General features: G+C 61.3%; 1 protein-coding gene across 1 annotated transcript; it reads left to right on the top strand.

Annotated features, from left to right (window-relative positions):
• The first annotated feature begins 988 nt into the window (after positions 1–988).
• Positions 989–21,628, top strand: PTCH2 (patched 2). The gene is given in 26 exon segments (XM_058843178.1): positions 989–1,058; positions 1,061–1,188; positions 1,190–1,288; positions 1,548–1,740; positions 11,523–11,712; positions 11,830–11,899; positions 12,145–12,236; positions 14,187–14,382; positions 14,476–14,597; positions 14,872–15,019; positions 15,249–15,380; positions 15,461–15,616; positions 15,741–15,833; positions 15,920–16,045; positions 16,125–16,243; positions 16,366–16,771; positions 16,856–17,168; positions 17,437–17,579; positions 17,668–17,848; positions 18,306–18,589; positions 19,121–19,258; positions 19,384–19,526; positions 19,798–19,897; positions 20,279–20,524; positions 20,675–21,079; positions 21,182–21,628. Coding segments are annotated over 25 exon segments (4,293 nt in total). The 3' UTR covers positions 21,182–21,628.
• The last annotated feature ends 456 nt before the right edge of the window (positions 21,629–22,084 follow it).

The raw sequence follows: 22,084 nt of genomic DNA, 5'->3' as shown, positions 1-22,084 counted from the left end.
GCCTCCAGCTCTGGGGTGTTTGGCTTGGCTCCCCATGGCAGGGGATAGGGCAGTGCTTGTGGGTACACCCAAGGAGTGGAATGTCTTCCTGCCCCCACTATGGCCTGGAGGAATATCTGGTCCTTGGGGAGGGCAGCTGGTACTGGGGGTGGATGGACACCCTGCTTTTGTGAGGAGGGGTGAATTTTCTTGGAAAAAGGTATTAATTGCAATGCCTGGTCCTTTGGGGAAGAGGACACCTTCAGGAAGAGATGCCCATCCCTTGGGATGGCTTTTAGAGAGATGCCCAGACTCTGGGAGAGCACTGCCTACCCCTTGATATAGCTATAAGGGATATTGATATGGCCACAGTGGGATATCCAGCGTTTTAGAAGGCTGCCTATCTCTTGGGAAATAGCTGTGGGAAGATGCCTGGCCCTGGACAGGATACCTGGCCCTTGGGGTGGCTCTAGGGGGAGGAGGGGGGTGGGGTGGTCTGCCCAGCACTGGGAAGAGGGAGCATATGGGGGAATGCCTGGACCAAGGAGGGTGGTTGGGGGGGCCGGGGGGGGTCCCGTCCTCAAGGAGAGGCTGTGTGCACAACACCCTGCCCTTGGGACACCCTTAGGAGGGATGCCCATCCCTCAGGGCATCTCCAGGGGGCTGCCTACGCGTTGCGGGGTAGCTGCGGAAGAAGGATGTAGGGAACGCTTTACTTCACCGGGTGCCCATCCTCGGGGGGACAGCTGTGGCAGAGGGCGTGAGGGGGCCGCGTACCCACCCTCGGGGACGCTTGCAGGGGGGATGCCCATCCTCGGGGCTATCTGTGGGGAGCTGCGGGTGCCGGAGGTGTGGGGCAGCCCCGGGCGCGGGCCGTGCCGGTGCCCCGGTGCCGCCGCCGCCGCGCTCCCCCCCGCGGCGGGGCCGGTGCGGTGCGGTGCGGGGCGGCGCGGGGGGGAGCGCGGTGTGTGGCCGCCGGCGGCGGGCGCGCCGTTGCTTAGCAGCGGCGATGGGCGCTGCCGCGGCGGCGGCGGCCAATGGGAGCGGCGGCGGCGGCGCGGCCCCGGCGCCCCCCGCCCCCGCCTCTCCTTTAGAGGCGCGGCGGGCGGCCGGCGGCGCACACACGGCCCTCCATCCGCACCGGCACCGGCACCGGCACGGCCCCGCCGCGCGCATGGGGGCCGCCGCCGCGCTCGGCCCCACATAACGGGGGGTGCCCAGCCCCGCCAGCCGCCCCGCCATGCCGGCCGAGCCCCCCCGCGCCGCGCCGCCGCCGCTCCGCGCCGCCCGCCGCAAGCCGCTGCCCGAGGTGAGTGAGGGGCGAGCATCGCCCGCTCTCGCGGGGGCTGCGGACCGAGGAGGGGAGATCGGAGAGCGCGGAGGAGCCCGGGGGGGGTGCGGGGACCCCCGTGTCCCCCGGCTCGGGGAAGCTCCGGCAGTCGCGGTCCCGCTCCGCAACCGAGTGCGGCGGCCGCGGGCATCCCGCCCCGCTGCGGGTCCCCTTCCCCGGTCAGCGGCTCTCTCCCCTTTCCTCTCCCGGGCTGACCCGATCCTCGCCCCCTCCGCAGGGCAGGGCCGTGGGCCAGAGGACCCCGCTGTGGCTGCGGGCCCGCTTTCAGGCGCTGCTCTTCGCCCTGGGTTGCCGGATCCAGCGGCACTGCGGGAAGGTGCTCTTCGTGGGGCTGCTGGTGTTCGGGGCGCTGGCCGTGGGACTACGGGTGGCCTCCATCGAGACCGACATCGAGCACCTCTGGGTGGAAGGTAAGCGCGGCCCTGCGGGCTCGGCCGCCCGTGGGAACGGTCCCGGTCCCTCTCCCGGCCGTGGCTTTGTCCCCCACGCGCGGCGCGGAGTGCGGGGCCGGCCGGGAGGCAGGTGACAGCGCGGGAGCGCGGCGGGAGGAGGAAGATGAGGATGCCGCTGCCGGCCGTCCCGCCACCGGGGCCGCGGGTGCCCACGGAGCCGGGGTCCCGGCTGCGCGGCCGCTCGGGCTGCGCCGTGGCCGGGTGCGCGGTGCTGGGCTGCGGAGGGACCCCCACGCGTGTCCCGACGGGGGTCCCCGCGCGAAGGTGCAGACACGTGTGACGGGGCTGGTGCTGGACACCCCCTTCCCGGTGGGAAGAACCCCCGGGGACGGCCGCAGCCCCGCAGCGGGGCAGAGCCGGCGCCGCGGAGCCGCCGGTGCCGGCCCGGGACCCCGGCCCGGGGAGAACGGGAGCGCGGGCAGGGTCAGGCGGGAGCAAATCCCCGTTTCCGAGGGGAAGCGGCTGATCCCCCTCCTTTGTTATTAATAACTCCGGCGTGGATTTTCTCTCCCCGATCCCTACAGCCCTGCTTCACGGGTTTAGGATTTGCTTTTTCCTGCGCCTCCCTTCGGCTTTTGGGGGCCCCCGGGGGGGCAGCACCCCGAATCGCACCCCCGTCCGTGCCGGCGGGCGCGGCGGGGGGATCCCCGGGCGGGGGTCCCCGCGGGGTGCTGTGCAGGGGCAGATGTTGCTCAGCGGAGGGGTGTCAGCCATCTTTGTGCGGGAGCGCTGCCTCCTCCCCCACGCCCCGCTCCCTGTGTGGTCCTCAGCTACTCTTGGATTTGGTTCAACAATAGAAGCAACTTTGCTCTCCCACCCCCTTTTTTTTTTTTTTTTTTTTTTTTTTTTTTAATTTAAAAAAAAAAAAAGAGCTCTGCGCTCCCTGGCTGCTTGCACACAGATGCACACACGGACCCCTGCCCAGGAATGCCCGACTCTCCCACCTGCTCCCCACTCCCCAGGGATGTTTGTCCCCCCTCCCCAGATCTCGTCTCCATCACCCCCTTCCACTGTAACACGTAGCAGAGAAATCCAGTGATACCTCCCGGTCCAGCCAGCGCCTGAGCTGTGGCTGCTGAAGGAGGGACGTGCTCCCTCCGTGGTTCCCTCACTCTGGGTCGTGGCTCCGGCTCCATTGAATTTTTATTGTGCTTTTGGGGTAGCAAGGAGTCAGCGTTTTGTAGAACTGCGGCCAGGAAAGCGGCTGTGGTTGTTCCTGTTAAGGGGAATGGGACTTGTGGCACATCAGGGTGGAGAGTGGGATGGGGAAGGGGCCAAGCTTGGGGATGGCTGGAAGCGCCCAAAACCCAGCTTTTCCTGTGCCCCACTGTGCTTCCCTGCTCGCTCGGGCACAGCCAGGAGCAACTGCGGCTGCTCTTGGGGGATTTCCCCCACACTGCGGTCTGGCTGTAATGTGGGTGCCGGGGGCCTCTCTCAGGAACCTTCTCTTTCTCAAGGCCTCCCATCCTCTTCAGTGTCAGGAGTTGGATTTATTTTTTATATTTTTTTTACCGCATGGTGAAACATTGTTGACCTGGGGTGTCCTGCCCCTTCCTGGGCAATGGGTGCACTGAGGTCTGTGCACAGCCCCTGCTCTGGATCTGTGGTGCCTGGCTGAGGATGGGGTGCTACTCAAAGCCCCCCCTTGTCCTTCCTGGGAGGGCTCTTCCCCTGGGAGTGTGCACTTGGGGCAGACCCCTCCGTGCCTTGCTCCTGGGTGGCACAGCCCCAGCGTCCTCAGGCGTTGGCACAACCTGCGACCACCAATGACGATGTGTCTGAGATGGCTTTAGTCCCATGGGGTCCCTGGCAGGCATGCACGGGTCAGGATGTGGAAGGGAGGTTTGCGGTGACACTTTCAGTCTCGTGTATCAGCTGTGGGGCTGCCTCCCTTCCCCTTAACCATCTGTAGGTCCTTGCCTCACCGCCAGCCTCAGCTTCTGCATTTTCTAGCGAGATCAAAGCATCCCCCAAGTATGCCCAGCCCTGCTGGTGTGGGGATGGGCATTATCAGGGGACAGAAGGGCTTGGGATGCCGCTGGAGAGTGGGACACAATTTCCCAGACTCCGTGGCTGGATGCAGAGCACTTGAAGCTGCTTTGGGATTTTTCTCAGCTGCTACTTTCTCACATTCCCATGTGTGTGGCAGGATTGGAGTGTGTGTCCTCTGCCAGTGAGCCTGGCACCACTGTACCAGGCTGCAGCAGCACAGTTCTTGCTCCTTGGCTGGTGAAGTTGGTATCCCATCAGCTTGATTCCAAGTGTTTGGGATCCCCAGGGTGCTGGGGACCCTGCTGCATCTGGGTCTGTGAGGAGATGTTTGTGGGACTGGTTCATCCCAGCCCTGAGGCAGTGCTGTAGGGTGTCTAAAGGGCAGGGGGTGTGTGCAGGGCATCCCGGGCCCGTCATCCTAGCCCAGTGGGTCCCAGCTCAGGGGCAGGGTGGTTTAAGATTCCAGGAAGCCTCTGGCGACTGCACCCGATCACCTGCCTCTGCCTAGCCAGGCTGAGGGATGTGTGTGGTGATGCTCCAGCCCGCAAACCACCCCACCCAGGTGAGGCCCCAGCGCTGCAGGAGCCGAGTGTGACCCTGTGCCAGGCAGTCCCCACTGCAGGCTGAGCTCAGCTCTCTGGGAGCTGGGATCCTGGTGAGCAGGGCAGGGAAAGGAGCTGCTTCCCATGGGAGCATGGTGCTGATGTCCCATCCCCCTCCTCCCCAAACAGGGGAATAGGGTGGGCAGCCCTGCTTTGGCCCCATGACTGGGGTCAGCATTCGGGCCATGCTGATGGTGGTATGTCCTCCTGAGCCTCAGCTGTGACCCCGGCCAGTGTGGGGAAACAGAGGGTGCCCTGGCCCAATTCTGGCAATGTCCTTAGAGCGGGGGGCTGGCTGAGGGGTTCTTGTGGTGTTCTGGGGTTACGCCTGACCTGCATCCCTGTTTGGGAGATGGAAGGAGGCTGTGTCACCCCATAAATTGGACTCGACTGTGGAAATGTTCAATTAGGCTCCTCCGAAGCAATTAGCCACTCAGAGGCTTTGAAATCCCGGCTAGCGGCGAGTGTTGAGTTACCTCTAGACACCTGGCAGCTGTTCCTGGCTCTCCCAGGGCGTCTTTAGGGCCAAGGGGCCGGGGAGGCGAGCTCTGGGCAGGCAGAGCCCTGGGTGGTGAATGGGTCTGCCTGATTTATAGCGCTGAGGGCTGGTTCAAAGGAAGGCCGGGTTAATTCCTAACCGGAACAGCCAAGCGCCCCGCACAGCCGTCGCGCTCTCAAAGAGCTGCTGAGTCTCCCTGGAGAAGACCCTGTCCCTTTCCTGGAGGGGTCATGGACACCCCAAATGTGCTGATGGGATGAAATAGGATGCATCTTATGGGGGTGAAGGGAATTTGCTCCCTTGTTCTCATCCTGGGGCACAAAGTTGATACACCCCCAACCCCCTTGGCAGTGGTTTCCGTCCTTCCTTGACCTCTGCGACAGTTCTTGGCACAGGGCATCACTTCCTCAGCAAACAGGACAGGGCTGGGATGCAGCGTGGAGCTCCCCCCACGGCAGGGCAGGACAGAGGGGAGGTGCTGGCTGTATTTGCAGAGAAAAGGGCATAGGGAATGGGAAAGCCCCAACAGGAAGCCGAGGATGAGATTGAACACCCTCACCACTGTCTGTGTGGCCCCTCTTGCCAGCCCCTGTCCCCACTGTGCTGGGTGGGTCCCGTGGAGGGGTGTGGGGCAGCAGCAGTGGGGGAGAGTGGGATGCCACAGCCGTTCCTGGGTGGGCACACAGAGAGGTGGGTGGTCTCGTTGCTGGCTGGGTGGGTTTGTGGGGTGGGATGTTTGTGCAGGGGCTGAGAAGGGAGTGGGTGAATCTGAGGGGCTGTGTGCAGCTGGTGCTGACAGGTTGGGGGGCTCTAGTGGCAGTTTGTCTGGGGCAGCAAGGTGCCTGCTGGGATCTGGCCAGAGGTGGCTTCACTCCTATGGGGTGGCTCCTGGACTGCCATGTCCCTGCTCTGCCTCCAGATGGGTGTCCTGGGGAAGAGGGTCCCCATTTCTCGTGGGGTGTGGTGACACAGGTATTATTCTGCAGGAAGGAAAGGGACAGCCCAGGGTGCCTGGGCACTGTCTTGCCTGGCCTGCTGGGATTTTTCCTTCAGAACCCTGCTGTCCCCTCTGTTTGCAGGGTCTGGGTATCTGTGGGGACACTGTGCCCCCATACTTGGGGGCTTGGAGGAGTGAGGAACAGCTGGGGTGCTGCTGCCATGATGTGCTGAGGTCCCTGTTATCCCAAAAACCTGCCTGCCTGGCTCTCCCCTCTGCTCCAAAGTCCCCTCTAGCTCTGAAAGAACCTTTCTTCTCGAGAAGAGAGGTGGGGGGGGGAGGAGGCTCACCCAGTAGCCCACCACCCACCAGAAGATGGGGTCCATGCAGTTCACCTTTATTTATTTATCTTTGGGAGGTGAGCGCAAAATCTCTTGCTCTTCCTTTTCCCTTCCTTGACAGCTTGGTCAGCTTTTTTGGGCTGGAAAATTTTGCTAATTAACCCAAAGAGACTGGAAGACTTTACAGATGGCTGTGGCTTATCTGCCTCTATCCATTTTGTTTTGCTTTTCAACATATATATATATATATATATATATATATATATATATATCCTAGAAAGTGTTGGGTTTTTTGGGTTTTTTTAATTCTTTTTTTTTTTTTTTTTAACTTGGACATATCTACGGACTTAGGGAAGGGGCTCTTTTTTTTGTGTGTTTTAAATGTTATTTGGCGGCTGGGAGGGGGCAGCGCCAGGGCCCAAGAAGAGGGTTTTATTATCTGCCTCTCCCTCGGGCCTGGAAAAGTGGTCTGAGTTCAAAAAATTCATTTCTTGCCTGAATGAAGCCAGCAATGTGGAAAAATTTCACCATTCAGAGGGGGATGAATGTATGTTTCAACCACACATTAAGTGACATTAGCAAGCAGTGGAGTGCCTAATGTGGCCATTTTTCACAGCAGCCAACAGAGGGGGTGATTAGCATAATTAGTACAGGCAGCCCTATACATATGGAAATGGCAAATGCCTAAATGCCAACACCAGTGGAAATTTATGTCAATGCTGACAGGAGTCTTAGCGGTGAATAGTTCCCAACTGAATCCCCTCTCCCCCCTCCCTTTTTTTTCCCCCCCTCTCTCTTTTTCGGGGGTCGCGCTGTCCCCTCGGCGCTGGCCGGGGCGGTGCGAGCTCCCGGCTGCCCCCCTCCCTGTGCTGGGAACCGCCGCCCCCCGATTTGGGGTAATAAAGACATTAATTTAGCTTTGCCGTTAAACAAAAGAGTTCGGCCGGGGCCGGCGGCTGGGGAGCTGGCCCCAAACGGGCCCTTTCAGCCCCTCCGCCGCTGGCTTTTTGAAGGCATCCCCGTCTTCTGCCGCCCCTCTTGACTTAGTCGGGAGCCCCTTCGGTGGGGCTGGGTTTAGTTGGAGGTGCTGGGGAAGCTCCGAGCCCTCGTCCGTGCCTTCGTGCTGCTGGGGGCACCCATCTGCCACGCAGCTGCCCCCCTTGCCGGGACCAGCCGCGGGGTGAATGGGGCCGGGAGGACGTGTTTTGACAGGATGGGGCCGCCGGGCTTTTGGCGAGGCTGGCGGTAGCGGCCGGGACAGGTAAAAATGGCTCTTTCAGTGTGCCCTGGGCGAGACTTCCTCCGGAGCAGCATGGGTCCTTTCACTGCCTCCCTAATCCAGCTAATCCGCCCCACAACACTTTGAAGGTGGCCTCCGGCTTGCACGCCGCTCAGCACGGGGAAGCTGCAGCCGAGGGATGCTCGGGGCGGTGCCTCGGGACCCCCTCCCACCGGGATGCGGGATAGTGCTTGAGTCGCGGGATGGTTCTGGCATGCCTCTGAAGCCCCTGGGACTCAAAGCAGCCCGGGCAGGCATCTCTGCCAGTGGGATGCGCTCGGTCTGTGTTTGCCCCCGTGGGTGCCTCTTGTAGCAGGGTGGTGCTGCAAAGGGGGTTCCCCGTGGGGATGGCTTTTCCCAGGGGATCTCAGCCTGACCTTGCCCCGCTCCCAGCTGTGCCTTTGTGGTGGTTTCCAACCCTTGCATTGGGATGTTGTGCTGCGGAAAGGGGGCTGCTCATCAAGTCCCTTGCTAGTGGGCCCAGCTGGAGCTGGGCTCAGGGCTGCAGCATCCTCTGTGCACCAGCCAAATCTGGAACTCAACAGCATTTGTTGCCACATCCTGTAGCCCCATTACACCAAACAGGACAGGGCTTGATTTTGGGGGCCAAGCGAGAATGTGTACCCAGGAGTGCTCCTTGCGTGCCCTCCTGCCCCACCCAAGTCGCCTGAGTGGTGACAACACTGGCAGTGCCTGGGTACCATCTGCACTGAGGTGGCAGTGCTGTTGACCATGGCCTCTACCCACCCTGATGGGACAGAGAGGTCTTTGCAGCATGTGTTTCCTGGGGAGACACTGGTACCTCCCTGTGGTCCCCAGCACCTCCCACATCCCTCCCCCACCTTCACCCTTGCCAGGCAGGGAGGGCTCAGTGTGGGGCTGGCAGCCTGCCCCGACCCACTGCCCTCCCCGTGCCACCCAGACACGCTGCCCTGGCACACTCAGCCTGCTGCCCCCCACCCTTGGGTGCTTGGAGACAGGGCACCACGGGGTTTGTTCACTTCCTGCCCTGGGAAAGCGTGGTGGGAGGTGCCCTTGCTGTCATAACCGGCAGGGTGGCCTCAAGGGGGCCAGCCCTGGGCTGGGGGGCTTTGCAACTGCACTGTGGGCAGCAGGACCTGGCATGGGCTCATCTGACCCCATATCCTCTGAAATGAGTCTGGGAGGTTCTGGCTACCCCTGGGGAGATGTGGAATGAGCTGGGATCAGACCCCTTCCAGGACAGGAGGACAACACGGGGGCTGAGGCTCTGTCTTGGCTGGAGCAGCTGAGGGCACAAGTTGGTCCCACTGCGTGCGGGTGAGCTGGCTGCAGTGCGGTGGCTGTGGGTCCTGTGCCAGGAGGGTTTGGGGAGCAGTGGCAGGGCAATGGCTCAGGCAGGGTGGCCGGGGAGGGGGCAGGGAGGCTCTGGCCCTGCTCTATAATTTTGTGGCGGATGCTGTAATTATGGGGAGGGCTCCCCTGGCATGGCCCTGGGTGGGAGGCAGCCGCACACGCAGCCACCCTCACTGCCAGGGACCCTGTCCCAGCCTTGGCATCCACTCTCCCTGCTTGGGCACGGCAGGAGCCTGCTCTGCACCCCAGGTGTTTGGAATGCAAGTGGGTGCAGGGTCCCTTTCCACCATCCAGCCCGAACTGCTCTGAGCCTGCACCCCACAACCCCAGCCCAGGGTGAAACCCCCAGGCAGTGGTACCAAGGAGCAATGTCCAACCCCAGGGAGGATGCTCCTGCCTGGGGGGACTGTCCTGCCCCCAAGATCTGATGTGAGATTTTGGACGGAACTGGGGGTCCAGGGCAGTGAAGCCAAACCCTGCCGGGGAGCAGAACAGGCTGTTAGCAAGCAGGACCGGACGCCTGATTGGAACCAGAGAGCCCTTTGCATGAAAAAGCCAAGGGCTCCCTTTGTTAATTGGAATAAAAAAAAAAAAAACAAAAAAAAACCAAAAAACCAAAACAACAAAAACCCAACACAACAACAACAACAACAACAAAAAGGGAAGAATTTACATACAGTTCCTCATTAACGTGCTCATTGTTGGTATCGGGGTGCCCCCCCAGCCTCCTCCCGGGCCGGGGGGCTGCGTGGGGTGTCTCCCCATTCCCGGGCCGGCCGGCCGGCGGGCGCGCGCCCGTTTGAAGTGTCCTTGGCAGCCCTGTGTGCGCTGCCTTGTCTTTTCATGTTGCTCTTTGGTTAATTAGGGTGTTGGAATTTGAGGCTTCCTCACGGCCTTTGAAGCTTGCTGACGGCTCGCAGTGCCCTGTTCCAAATTAACACTAATTACAAGGGACGGCTTTTTATTTTCTCTCTTTTTTTTTCTTTTTTTTTTCTCTCTCTCTCTCTCTCTCTCTTTAATTTTTCGGGGGGCTCGCCCCCTCCCCATGCTTGCAGATGTGTGGCTCCTCCCGCAGCCGTGCTGGGCGGAGATGCCGGCAGGGCAGGGCGTAGCAGGATGCATCCCCCGGGAGCAGCAGCGCCGTCGGGCACCCCCTCATCGCTGTGTCCCACCTCCCGCCTGGGTTCGGCGTGGGTGGCATGGCTGAGATTAGAGCAGCTTGGCGCACCTCCTGCCCGACCTCCCAGCCTGCTGGGAACGGGATGGGCGTCCTGCTCCCCCCTCCCAGACACCTACCCTCTCTGTGTCCTCGTCCCCTCGCCCTGGGTGCTGCTATCCCCTCTGACACACACACAAAAGCCGCGGCCATGTCCCCCCCTCCCTGTCCCTGGCACAACCTCTATCCCAACTGGCATCTGATGGACACCAGCTGCTCCCTGGCCCAGCCAGGAACAATAAAGATGCTTTGCCCTCCCCGTTCCCAAAAAGCAGGGAAAAGAAAAAAAACCAAAACACCAACCCATATAATAAGTCATTAAAAGGGAAGATTCTGCTCCTTATTTGCGGTCTCGCTCTGGCCTCCTCGGTGCTGGCGGAGGGCCAGGCCCGCCGGGGCCCCCGCCTCTTGCTGAGGGAGCGTCCTGGTGCAGATGAATCGTGACCTCCCCCCGCTATCCTGGGGCTGGGCAGGAGCTGGCCTCACCCCTGCCAGCAGCACTGCCGTGAGAAGGATCCCATGCTGCGCATCCTGGGGTACCCCAGTGGGTGGCACTGGGACAGGGGCTACACCCCAGATGTGCCAGAGCAGCATCCCTCCCACCCTGGGCAGGGGGCTGGGAGCAGGGCAGCCAAGTGGTGCACTTGGGAGGGGTCTCAGGATCCACTTCCCACCCTGCTCCGGGGTGTGTCGTGTCCCCTTTTCTATGCCAGGAGAGATGGGAGCCCCACATTTGAAGGGGATGGGGACAACTGTCCCTGGGATGGTGCTCAGCCATGTGAAAGACCATGCAGGGTTTGGTCCCAGCCTTGGCCACGTTGGCTGGGAGGGGATTCCTCTTCCACGCCAAGGCAGCCACAAATGAAGTTGGTGGCTTCAGCCGGAAACTATGGCCCTGCTGTGCTCAGAGCTCTCCTGCTGCCAAAGGGGGACAGATCCCAGAGCCTTGGCAGGGAAGAGTGATGTCCCCAGCACCAACTCCCTCCCCTGTCCCCAAACCTCTCCTGGGGCAGCGTACACCTGCAGGGAGTTAGGGGTGCCTGCCTCTCCCTACACTCATTCCCTGCCTGCCTTGGGGTGCCATGGAGGAGCTGGGCTAGGCTGGGGTGGCCCCAGATTCACTTCCTATTTTGTGGGCTGGTTTTGGGCATCTGCAGCACCCACCACAGTGCACAGGTGGAAGTGGACAGGTTGGGTCCTGTCTTCACCAGCCATCTGTCTGTGTTTTTTTTCTGGGAAAAGCAAAGCCAACAAGCTGCTTTGGGGCTGGGTACAGTGTTGGTGGGAAGGGGGGTGCCTGGTCCAGTGTGTCCTGAGATGGTCCCTGTTTAGATCCCTTGGGTGTGAACACCCAGAGGATGCAGCAATTGGGGAAGCCCACACCAAGAAGCCCCTAGGAGCTAACATGGTACCATCTGATGCTGCACAGCCTTGATTCTGCCCATCCCGTTCCCTGGGCATCCTGATGGGCAGGGCAAATTGGGATGGGGGCTCTGCCTGCCCTGGCACTGACAGGGCACACCATGGTTCCCTCCACAGCGGGCAGCCGGGTGAGCCAGGAGCTGCGCTACACCAAGGAGAAGTTGGGCGAGGAGTCGGTCTACACCTCCCAGATGTTGATCCAGACCCCGAAGAAGGATGGTGATAACATCCTGACGCAGGAGGCCCTGCAGCTCCACCTCGAGGCGGCCTTGGCCGCCAGCAAGGTTCAAGTCTCACTGTACGGAAAGTGAGTCCGGCTCCAGATGGGGGACGGGACCCCCGCCGTGCCCTGCACATCCCTCCACCCCTTGCCATGTCCCCTGTGGGGAATGCCCATTCTCAGCTCCTCCTTCTGCTTTTCCAGATCGTGGGATTTGAACAAGATCTGCTACAAGTCGGGTGTCCCCATCATTGAGAACGGCATGATCGAGAGGGTAGGTGCTGGCCTTGGACGTCCCACCGGAGCCCCCAGGGGGTGGCTGTTGACCCACGGGATCAGTCCATCAAAGAATGGCAGTGGACATTGTTTGTGGTGGGGACAGAGCTGATCAGCCCCAGGTGCTGTGACGGCACTGCTGGCTGGATGTGGGAATGGTGCAGGTTTGGAAAGCCCAGCAAGGTGGGGGGAGACTGGGGGGTCTGATCCATCCCTGCTGACCCCTTGCATCTCCTCCAACAGATGATAGAGAAGCTGTTCCCCTGTGTGATCCTGACACCACTGGACTGTTTCTGGGAAGGCTCCAAGCTGCAGGGAGGTTCAGCCTATCTCCCGTGAGTGTGTGTGGGGAACTGTCCCGGTCTGTGGGGGGCCATGGGTGGGAGCAGGAGCTGGGCATGCTGCCGAGGGGCTGTGCTTGACCTCCCTTTGTAGCTTGGCTCTGCCTGCTCCAAGGTGCCTCGGTGCTGCTGCAGCTTGTCCTGCTCAGCCCTAGGTTGGTCCCACCACCATTGCTTTCCCGCTGGGCCAACACCCTGGGGACAGGTCCCTGTCCTCCCGTGTCTGGCCTCGGTGGCACAGGTAGGGCTGCACCGCTGCAGGGGGGCTGCAGCCCTCAGGCAGGAGCTGCCCATCCCATCCCTGCCATGCCATGCTCTCCCACCAGACAGGGATGGGGACGTGGGGACAGTGGCTGTGCCGCAGACAGGTCCTTGAGGCTGCTACCCCCACCCCCGGCAGCGCTTCACGGGTGCCACAGTTGTGAGGGGGCACCCGCATTCCTGGGCTGCGTGGAGGGCACAGAGTCCCTGGGCTGGGTGGCGAGTGACTCCCAGCCAGCTCCTCGCCCCGCGGTGGTGGGGCTGGGGACCCCGGGCTGGGCCGGGGGAGCCTCCCCCACATTCCTTCTGTTTACGCGTGTGTTTGTCCGGGAGAGCTGGGGCGGCTTGTGCATTGTCAGCAAACGCAGCCCTGTGCTTTCTCATGCTAATGCTGCTCTGAAAGCTGCCCCTTGCCAAATAGATGAAATAGTGGCCTTATTCAGGCTGCTGCGGACGGGAGGAGGGGGAAGGGGCCGCAGCATCCCCAGCCAGGACTAGGGGGCTGGTTTTGCCCCCCCAAGACCTCAGGTTCTCCCCATCCCAGGCTGGGGAACTGCCGAGAGCAGGAGCAAGGGGGGCTGGGGTGGCTGTGCCCGATGGGATGCTGGTGGCATTGCCTGCCGGGTTGGGCAGCGCTCTGGGACTGAGGTGCGTGGTGGGCAGGGTGGCACCCGAGCAGCGCTGGGACTCATCTCTCCTCGCAGCCGAGTGCCCGGGCGGGCACCCCGGCTAAGTGCTGGCCAGCCCATGGGGACTCGTCCCCCTTTTTAACGCAGAGGGGTGAGCGGGGCGGGAGCTGGGAGAACAAAGAGCAGCAATCTATGGAAAGACAAAAGGATTTGCCCTGGCTCAGTGAAGCAAGCGAAAGCAGATAAAAGGGGCTCTCTTTGGAAGCAGCAGCAGCTCCGGTTGGTATGTGGGAATCTCGAGCGGCCGGCTCTGGCCCAGCCAGCCTTCATGAATTATTAGGCTGTGTTTCTCCCCAGAGCCCACACTTGCTCGGGGCTTTTTCTTCCCCTCTTTGGAGCGCTGGGCTGGGTTATTGGCTTTTTTGTGTGTCCTTTCTGTCTTAAAAAAAAAGCTGAGTGAGGCTGGAAGCTGGCCCCCAGCTCCCCAGGCTGGGGTGGAGGGAGCGGAGCATCTGCAGGCAATGGGAAAAACCCTTTTCCTGGGTACCCAAGTCCCGGGCGGTCCTGCTGGAGCTCCAAGAGCCCACGCCCAGCTCCCAGTATTGTGCTGAACCCCCAGGACTTCTGCTGAGCCCCAAAATCTCCATCTTGGGGGAAAATGGCAGGAAGGGCTGTAAGGGATGCCGGGAGCTATTGCCTGCCTGCTCCCCTCTATCAAGATGTTAGCCCACGGGCAGTAATCGGCCTGACTGCTCACACAAAGCGGGGCCAGGCAGCAGGGCCGGCTCCCCCCGCTTTGTCCCGGACTAACAGGATCAGGCACGCTACTTGACTCGGGGCATGGCCCGCTGTGGCGCACAGGGCACAGGGGATTCTGCGGGCGGCCCCAGGAGGGGGTAAAGGATGTGCTGGGAACTGACTCTGCTCGTCTGCATCCTCACATCCTGCCTTTGAGGGCATCTGCAGCACCCCTAGGATGGGTTGGCAGTGGTGGTGATGGTAGTGCATGTGGGTTTTGGCATCCCCCCTGACCCCAGTGCTGCTCTCTGGCCAGGGGCCGCCCGGACATCCAGTGGAGCAACCTGGACCCTCTGCAGCTGATGGAGGAGCTGGGGCAATTCACGTCCCTGGAAGGCTTCAAAGAGCTGCTAGACAAAGCAGAGGTGGGACAGGCTTACATGGAGCGGCCCTGCCTGGACCCCCGGGACCCCCAATGTCCCCCCAGCGCCCCCAACAAGCAGAGCCAGCAGGTGGGTCACAATCCATGAGGATCAGGATTGGGTGTGGGGGTTTACTGCTCTCCTGCCTGTCCCACAATCCTGACAGCTTCCGTCCACCCACAGAGCCCCGACATCCCGGCCGAACTCTCGGGGGGCTGCCACGGCTTCTCCAGGAAGTTCATGCGCTGGCAGCAGGAGCTGATTTTGGGCGGCACAACCAAAGACTCCCAGGGCAAGCTGCTACGGTAAGAGCTACTGTGGTGTGGGCATCCACAGGCACAGGGCAGAAACCTGCCCCGGCTGCAGGGGGGACTGTGGGGCTGGCTCAGAGGCTGGTGAGTGTGTGGGGCCACTGAGCAAGGCAGTGCTTTGGGGCAAGGCAGAGCAAGGAGGCAGGATGCCTGGGTCCTCTCCTGGGTGTCTGTGGTGGGGATGGGTGCCGTGGGGTGGGGGATGGACCCATTCCTGCATCCTGGGGCGCTGCAGCCAGTCCCAGCGAGGTGCGTGCCTGTCCCCCAGCGCCGAGGCCCTGCAGACCATGTTCCTCCTCATGAGTCCCCGGCAGCTCTATGAGCACTTCAAGGATGACTATGAGATCCATGATATCAGCTGGAGCGAGGAAAAGGCAGGAACCATCCTGGAGGCCTGGCAGAGGAAATTCGTGGAGGTGAGCACCGGGAACAGCCCCCACACGGGGCTGGGCAGGGGTGAGCCTGTGCATGGCATCCCTCTGTGCCCAGGTTTTCATGTGGCCACGGGTCCTGGCACTACTCTCCTTTGGTGCAGTGGGTCCCTAGGGAGTGTCAGTAGTGATGCTGATACTCTGAATGGCTCTGGGGTGGGTGTACTGTAGAGCAGGGGGTACTGACTCCTCTAATGGGATGCACCTCTGGCAGCTGGCACAGGACTCCATCCCTCCCAACGCCACACAGAGCGTCCATGCTTTCTCTACCACCACGCTCAACGACATCATGAAGTCCTTCTCTGATGTCAGCGTCATCCGGGTGGCTGGGGGCTACCTCCTCATGGTACGTGTGCCCCTTCTCTCTGTCCTCTGCCATCCCTCCATCTCCCCCCTGGTCCCTGCTAACCCACTGTGCTCTTCCAGCTGGCCTACGCCTGTGTCACCATGCTGCGGTGGGACTGCTCCAAGTCCCAAGGGGCTGTGGGCCTGGCAGGGGTCCTGCTTGTGGCTCTCTCCGTCGCCTCTGGTCTGGGGCTCTGCTCACTGCTGGGCATCTCCTTCAATGCAGCCACCACCCAGGTATGTGCTGGGGGAAGAACTGAGTACTGTGAGGTGGACGTGGACCCTGAGGGCTCAGGGGTGCCCAAGTCTGCTCTCAAGTGGTGGCCGTGTCTCTCTGCTGATGCCAACTGCTCTGTGGCAGGTCCTGCCCTTCCTGGCCCTTGGCATTGGGGTGGATGACATGTTCCTCTTGGCTCACGCCTTCACTGAGACGAGCCAGCACATCCCCTTCAAGGTGAGCACTGAGCACTGCCCAGGGGCTTCTCGGCCGCCTCCTGCCTCCCCATGGTCCCTCTCATCACCCCTTCTCTGTCCCTGCAGGAGCGGACGGGTGAGTGTCTGAAGCGGACAGGGACCAGTGTGGCTCTCACCTCTGTCAGCAACATGATCGCCTTTTTCATGGCAGCCCTGGTGCCCATCCCTGCCCTGCGTGCCTTCTCCCTCCAGGTAGGGCCATGGTCCCTTTCCAGGGGATGGGAAGGGATGGCCAGACCCTGCTCTGATGTGTGTCCCTCAATACCTGCAGGCTGCAGTGGTGGTTGTGTTCAACTTCGCCATGGTGCTCTTTGTTTTCCCTGCTATCCTGAGCCTGGACCTGCACCGCCGGGAGAAGCGCCGGCTCGACATCCTCTGCTGCTTCTACAGGTACCAGCACTTGGCTGGCTGGGATGGGTCTGACCCCACAGTTCCCTAAAGAACTTCTAAAGAAGATGAGGTGACTGAATAACTCATCCTTCTCACTCTCCTCCTTCACTCTCTCCATGCAGCCCTTGCTCTTCACGGGTCATTCAGATCCAGCCCCAAGAGCTTGCTGATGCCAATGACAACCATGCCTGTCACCCATCTCCTTATGGGCACCCCGGTGTGACCACCAGCACCCAGATCACCACCACTGTGCAAGCCTTCACCCGGTGTGACCCCTCGGGCCACCACATTGTCACCGTCCTGCCACCCACCTCCCAAGTGTGCACCTCACCTGCCGTCCTCCTGCCCCACACCGACCCCTTGGGCTCGCAGGTCTTCGCCCCATCCAGCTCCACCCGGGATCTGCTGTCCCAGCTGGATGAGGCCAAGAGCGGGCGGGAGTGTGTCCCCCTGCCCTTCTGCCGCTGGAGCCTTGCTGATTTTGCCCGGGAGAAGTACGCCCCACTCCTTCTGCGCACCCGGACCAAGGTGAGGTGGGGGCAGCCCTGATGGTGCCACTCAAGGTGGGTGGGTGGCACAGGACCCCTCCTGACCCCCCTGTTGTCCCCACAGGTGGTAGTGGTGGTGCTGTTCCTGGCACTGCTGGGGCTGAGCCTCTACGGCACCACCATGGTACATGATGGCCTCTACCTGACTGACATCGTGCCACGGGACACCAAGGCACACGCCTTCATCTCAGCCCAGTTCAAGTACTTCTCCTTCTACAACATGTTCATCGTCACTAAGGGTGGCTTCCACTACCCGGGTGCCCAGGCTGCCCTGCTGAGCCTGCACCAGGCCTTCAGCACCGTCAAGTACGTGGTGCGGGAGGGCAACCGCGACCTGCCTAAAATGTGGCTCCATTACTTCCAGGACTGGCTGCGAGGTGAGGGATATGCCTCTTCTCCATGACCTTCCCTGCCTGACAGTCCTCTCCCCAGCCTGCATGCTTCCCACTGGCCTGGGAATGCCTTTCCATCTTCCCTTGTGTGCAGTACTCTGGGAGGGTGGTCCCAAGGTGCCCAGCACTGGAAGCTGAGCCTTGGGGTTTCTGTGTGCCCATCCCTCTGGCGGCACACTCCCTGGGGTCACACGGGGTGGTGTGCAGGGTGGTGAGTCCCCAGGGATGCTTATCCTGCATTCTGCATCCCCAGGGCTCCAGGCCACCTTTGACAGGGACTGGCAGGCTGGGCGCATCACCCATGACAGCTACCGCAATGGCTCCGAGGATGGGGCACTGGCATACAAGCTCCTCATCCAGACTGGCAACAAGAAGGAGCCCTTCAACTTCAATCAGGTGAGTGGTGACAGGGCTGGGCTGACTGGACTGGGGATGTCTCTGCCCCAGCTGCCCAGCTCATGCCCATTCCTGGTCTGTCCTGTAGCTGACCACACGGCGACTGGTGGACGAGAATGGCATCATCCCCCCCGACACCTTCTACATCTGCCTGACGGTGTGGGCCAGCAATGACCCCCTGGGCTTTGCTGCCTCCCAGGCCAACTTCTACCCCCCACCCCCTGAGTGGATTCATGACAAGTATGACACCACGGGCGAGAACCTGCGAAGTGAGTGAGCATGGTGGACTTGCCAGGGCCCCCCCTGCCCCCAGCATCCTCCTGCAGAGTATCCCACTCTTCAGGGCCTTTTTGCCCTGAAGGGAAACCCCCCACATCCCTTACCCCATCTGGTAAACTGCCTTGCTTCCCCATGCTTAGCCCTCATCCTCCTGCACCCCACACCCTGAGCATCTCACTGTGCATTGCCCTTAGCAACACAGACCTGCTCCAGCCCTTGAGCATCTCACTGCAAAGAGTAACCCACTAATGCACAAAAATCCTACAGGCAGAGAAATGCCCTGCCCTCCTCCTTGACCCCAGTCTGTTCCCTACACACTCCCCAGACCTGTGGTACCAGTCGGGGGTTGCCCAGGCTGCACTCAGGCTGCTGTGACTGTGGTGCTCTCTTGCTGCCTGTACACCCATATTGCCCATACCCTCATACTGCCCATGATCTCCTCACCAGTCCCAGCAGCCCAGCCGCTGGAGTTCGCCCAGTTCCCTTTCTACTTGAGCGGGCTGCGTCGCACATCTGACTTTGTGGAGGCGATTGAGAGCGTACGGGCCATCTGCCAGGAGGCTGCCCAGCGCCACGGTGTGCTGAGCTACCCCAGCGGCTACCCCTTCCTCTTCTGGGAGCAGTACATCGGCCTGCGGCACTGGTTCCTGCTGGCCATCAGCATCCTGCTGGCCTGCACCTTCCTCGTCTGTGCCTTGCTGCTGCTCAACCCCTGGACTGCCGGCATCATCGTGAGTACGCACCCTGATGCATGGGGATGGTCCTGATGGGTGGGGTCAGGGGCACACAGCCTTTCTCCCATCATGATGAGTGACCCTGGGTACCTGCTTCATGGGAATTGGGTGATGGAATGGCCAGGGGCACCCTGGGGGGAAGGGATGCCCATGTGAGGGTGGAAGTGGGTGGGGGGACTTCTTTATGGAGGCATCAGTTATGTCATTGATGAAGAGAACAGGGGGTCCTGGACACATCCATGCAGAGTGTGATGGGAACATGCATATGGAGGTCACAGTTGGTGGGCGACCCACATGGAGAGATTTGGGAACCCGTTATGAAGGGAATGTGTGTAGTGGGCAGGGGTTTGGTGACATCCATGCAGAGCAGGGTGAGGGCTGCCCCCAGAAGATGGGACAGAGGGACACCCCAAATAGAGTGAAGAGGGTCGGTGACGTGAGGCTGCCCTATGTGGAGTAGGATCAGGCTTGCCAGGGAGAGGGGACAGCCAGCCAAAGCCATCCCTCACTGACCCCACCACCTTCCAGGTCTCCATCCTGGCCATGATGGCTGTGGAATTGTTTGGCATCATGGGGCTGATGGGCATCAAGCTGAGCGCCATCCCTGTGGTCATCCTCATTGCCTCGGTGGGCATCGGTGTGGAGTTTACTGTCCACGTGGCCCTGGTAAGCACAGGCTGATCCCAGTTCCCACTCTCTGACACCCTCATCCCCTTGGCCATGTGCCGTTGGGTGGCCCATCATGGATGGCACACGGGGACAGCCCCACATGACATTTCCATCCCACACAGGGCTTCCTGACAGCTGCAGGGAGCAGGAATGTGCGCTCAGCCACAGCACTGGAGCACACTTTTGCCCCTGTGATGGATGGTGCTGTTTCCACCCTCCTGGGTGTCCTCATGCTGGCTGGCTCTGAGTTTGATTTCATCATGAGGTGAGCACTACTAAAGAAAGGTAAACTAGCCACTTGCTGCCCTGCAAGAGCTTTGGCAGTGGGGGATGGTGGGTATGGCAGCTCCCCTGTCTGGCAGTGGGGATGTGGGGCAGCTGGTGAGGACATCTTACTGGGGACTGCCATTCCATCTTGTCTGGAGGCTGGGGAGACATGACAGGGCCAGGGGGTGTGGCATGGGAAGCCATGTTTGGGATGGGACAGGTTCACAATGGCTGTGCCTGCTTACCCCATGTGCCTCTGCCCCCCTCAGGTATTTCTTTGCGGTGCTGACCATCCTGACGCTGCTGGGGCTGCTCAATGGGCTGGTGCTGCTGCCCGTCCTGCTCTCTGTCATCGGGCCACCCTCTGAGGTACAAGACCCCTCCATCCTACCTTGTCCTCCTGAACCCTGTACCCACATCTCTTCATCCCCCTCTCCCTGCCCACCCTCTATTCATCTTTGCCTTGTCCAGTCCCAGCCTCATCTCAAACCCACCTCAATCCATTCCTTGCCCTGTACCATCCCTCTTTTACCTCATCCTTTCTCTGACCTATATCCTACTTCGCCCATACCTACCTGACCTCATTCCTGCTTCGTTCCACACTCAACTCCCCCATCCCTCCCTGACCCATCTGATCCCATCCCTGCTTCACCTGGTATCACCCACATCCCCATCCTCGCATCAACCCATATTCCCTACTTCTCCATACTCCTCTGTTCCTGGCCCCTCTGACCTGTCTTCTCTCCCCAGGCATCCCAGGTGGATAATGGCCCCTGCCTACCCCCACCAGAGTCGGTACCCCCGTGTCTGGGCCCTGGGGGAATGTATGTCCGGCGCACTCCAGCCTGGCCTGCCACTTTCCCTGAGCCCTCTGACACGGAGCACTACACAGAGAGCGTGGGGCCAGGCAGCCCACGGGGACCCTTCATTGTGCCCCCTGCCCCAGCACACATCCTACTGGAGGCTGGCAAGGACCCCAGCTTCCCCCGCATCACTGTGAGTGTCTCTGCCCTTTGTGGCGTTGCTGACCCCCCTGCATCCCCAGGGACAGGCTCACAGATAGAACTGGGGGATGGGGACCGGTGCTATTGCCAGAGGGATGCTCAATATGACTGGAGGCCCTCATGCTTCGTGTTCCCCCTCCAGGTCCTGAAGCCCTACAAGGACAGCCTGGAGGTTCAGGGAAAGAAAGAGGCTTCCGGCCCTCAGCCTGCCGCCCCCCTGCCGTTCGGGGAGCCGTGCACCACGCTGCCCCGAGAGCACCCGCAGTCCGGGCCACCGGGCACCCGGCCAGCCCCCCCTGCAGCCCTGCCCACCTACAGCACCCACCTGCAGGGTCCTGCCGGCAGCTACACCACCGTCACGGCCACTGCCTCAGTGACTGTGGCCCTGCACCCCACACTGCCTGGCTCCTACCCCAGCTTCAGCCCTGAGGGCTTCACCAGCAGCGAGCGGGACTGCCTGGACGAGCCGAGCACCAGCGGCACCGCTGTGCCCAACACCTTTGAGATGCAGAACATGGGACACCACGGGGCAAGTGCCCGGCGCTAGGTGAGCTTGGGGGGACACCCTACCCAGGGCTGGGTGCATGGCAGCATGGGGGTGTGAGGTGTGGAGGGACCCAAACGACCTCCCAAATCTCTCTCCCTGCAGGTTGCTGGTTCCTGGGCAGAGCATCTCCCCAGCACCCAGTGGGCACAGGAGGGTGCAGAGCGGGGTCACCTGTGTCATGCTGCTAATCGTTGGAGCGGTCTTGGCCAAGGAGGACCGGCCCCCCTGCACCGGGGCTTGGTAGGGCAGGCTGGCACTTCTATGCAAGCTGTGTGCAGGCCATGCCATGCCCACGTGTCCCTCACCTGAGGCTGTACCGTTGGTGCCATGTCCCATCACCCAGGGCTTGGGGTTATCCTGCCCTGGGCTTGTTGCCCCCCAGAAATGGAAGCACTAACTCCCCCCTCTGTTTCTGGAGCTGCTGGCAAGGTGGACTCAGTGCCATGCCAGCTCCCCCTCTGTGGGGTCACTGCCTGCTCCCCATCACCTCCTCCTGGGATCACCCATCCCAGGCCATGAGCTGGGGTACCCCAACAGGGTGCCCTGATGCCCCCTGTCCTGATAAGGGGGCAGCCCCAGAGCCAGCTATGCCCTGGTGTGCCATGGGCAAGGCCTAGGGTGGGCACCCCCACCTTTATTTATTGCAAAGGGAAACTATCTATAGAGAGATATATATTTTTAAGCTTATTTTAAAAGATTTATTTCTCAGCCTACAGCTTCGCCCGGCTGCCCAGGGCGCAGGCAGGGAGCGGGCAGACACTTTGCCCAGTGCAGGGCTGCCCACTGGAGGCAGCAGGAGCCTGGGGACACAGACCTGGTTCATGCCCCCACTCCATGGGCAGCTCACCCCTTCCAACATGCTAGTCTGTGCCTCAGTTTCCCCAGTGACAAGGATGGGAAGGCTGGAGATCATGGATGTCCTATGGTGGAAAAAGGGAGCCTGTTGCTCCCCAGTGCACAGGCAGGGTTTTGGAAGGGGGAGATCCTTGGAGTGGTCCTTGCTGT

This window comes from Poecile atricapillus, chromosome 7 (genome assembly GCF_030490865.1).
Source record: "Poecile atricapillus isolate bPoeAtr1 chromosome 7, bPoeAtr1.hap1, whole genome shotgun sequence".
Taxonomy (NCBI): domain Eukaryota; kingdom Metazoa; phylum Chordata; class Aves; order Passeriformes; family Paridae; genus Poecile; species Poecile atricapillus.
The sequence above is the reverse complement of the archived record's forward strand: the minus strand, read 5'-3'. Positions and strand labels throughout refer to the sequence as shown.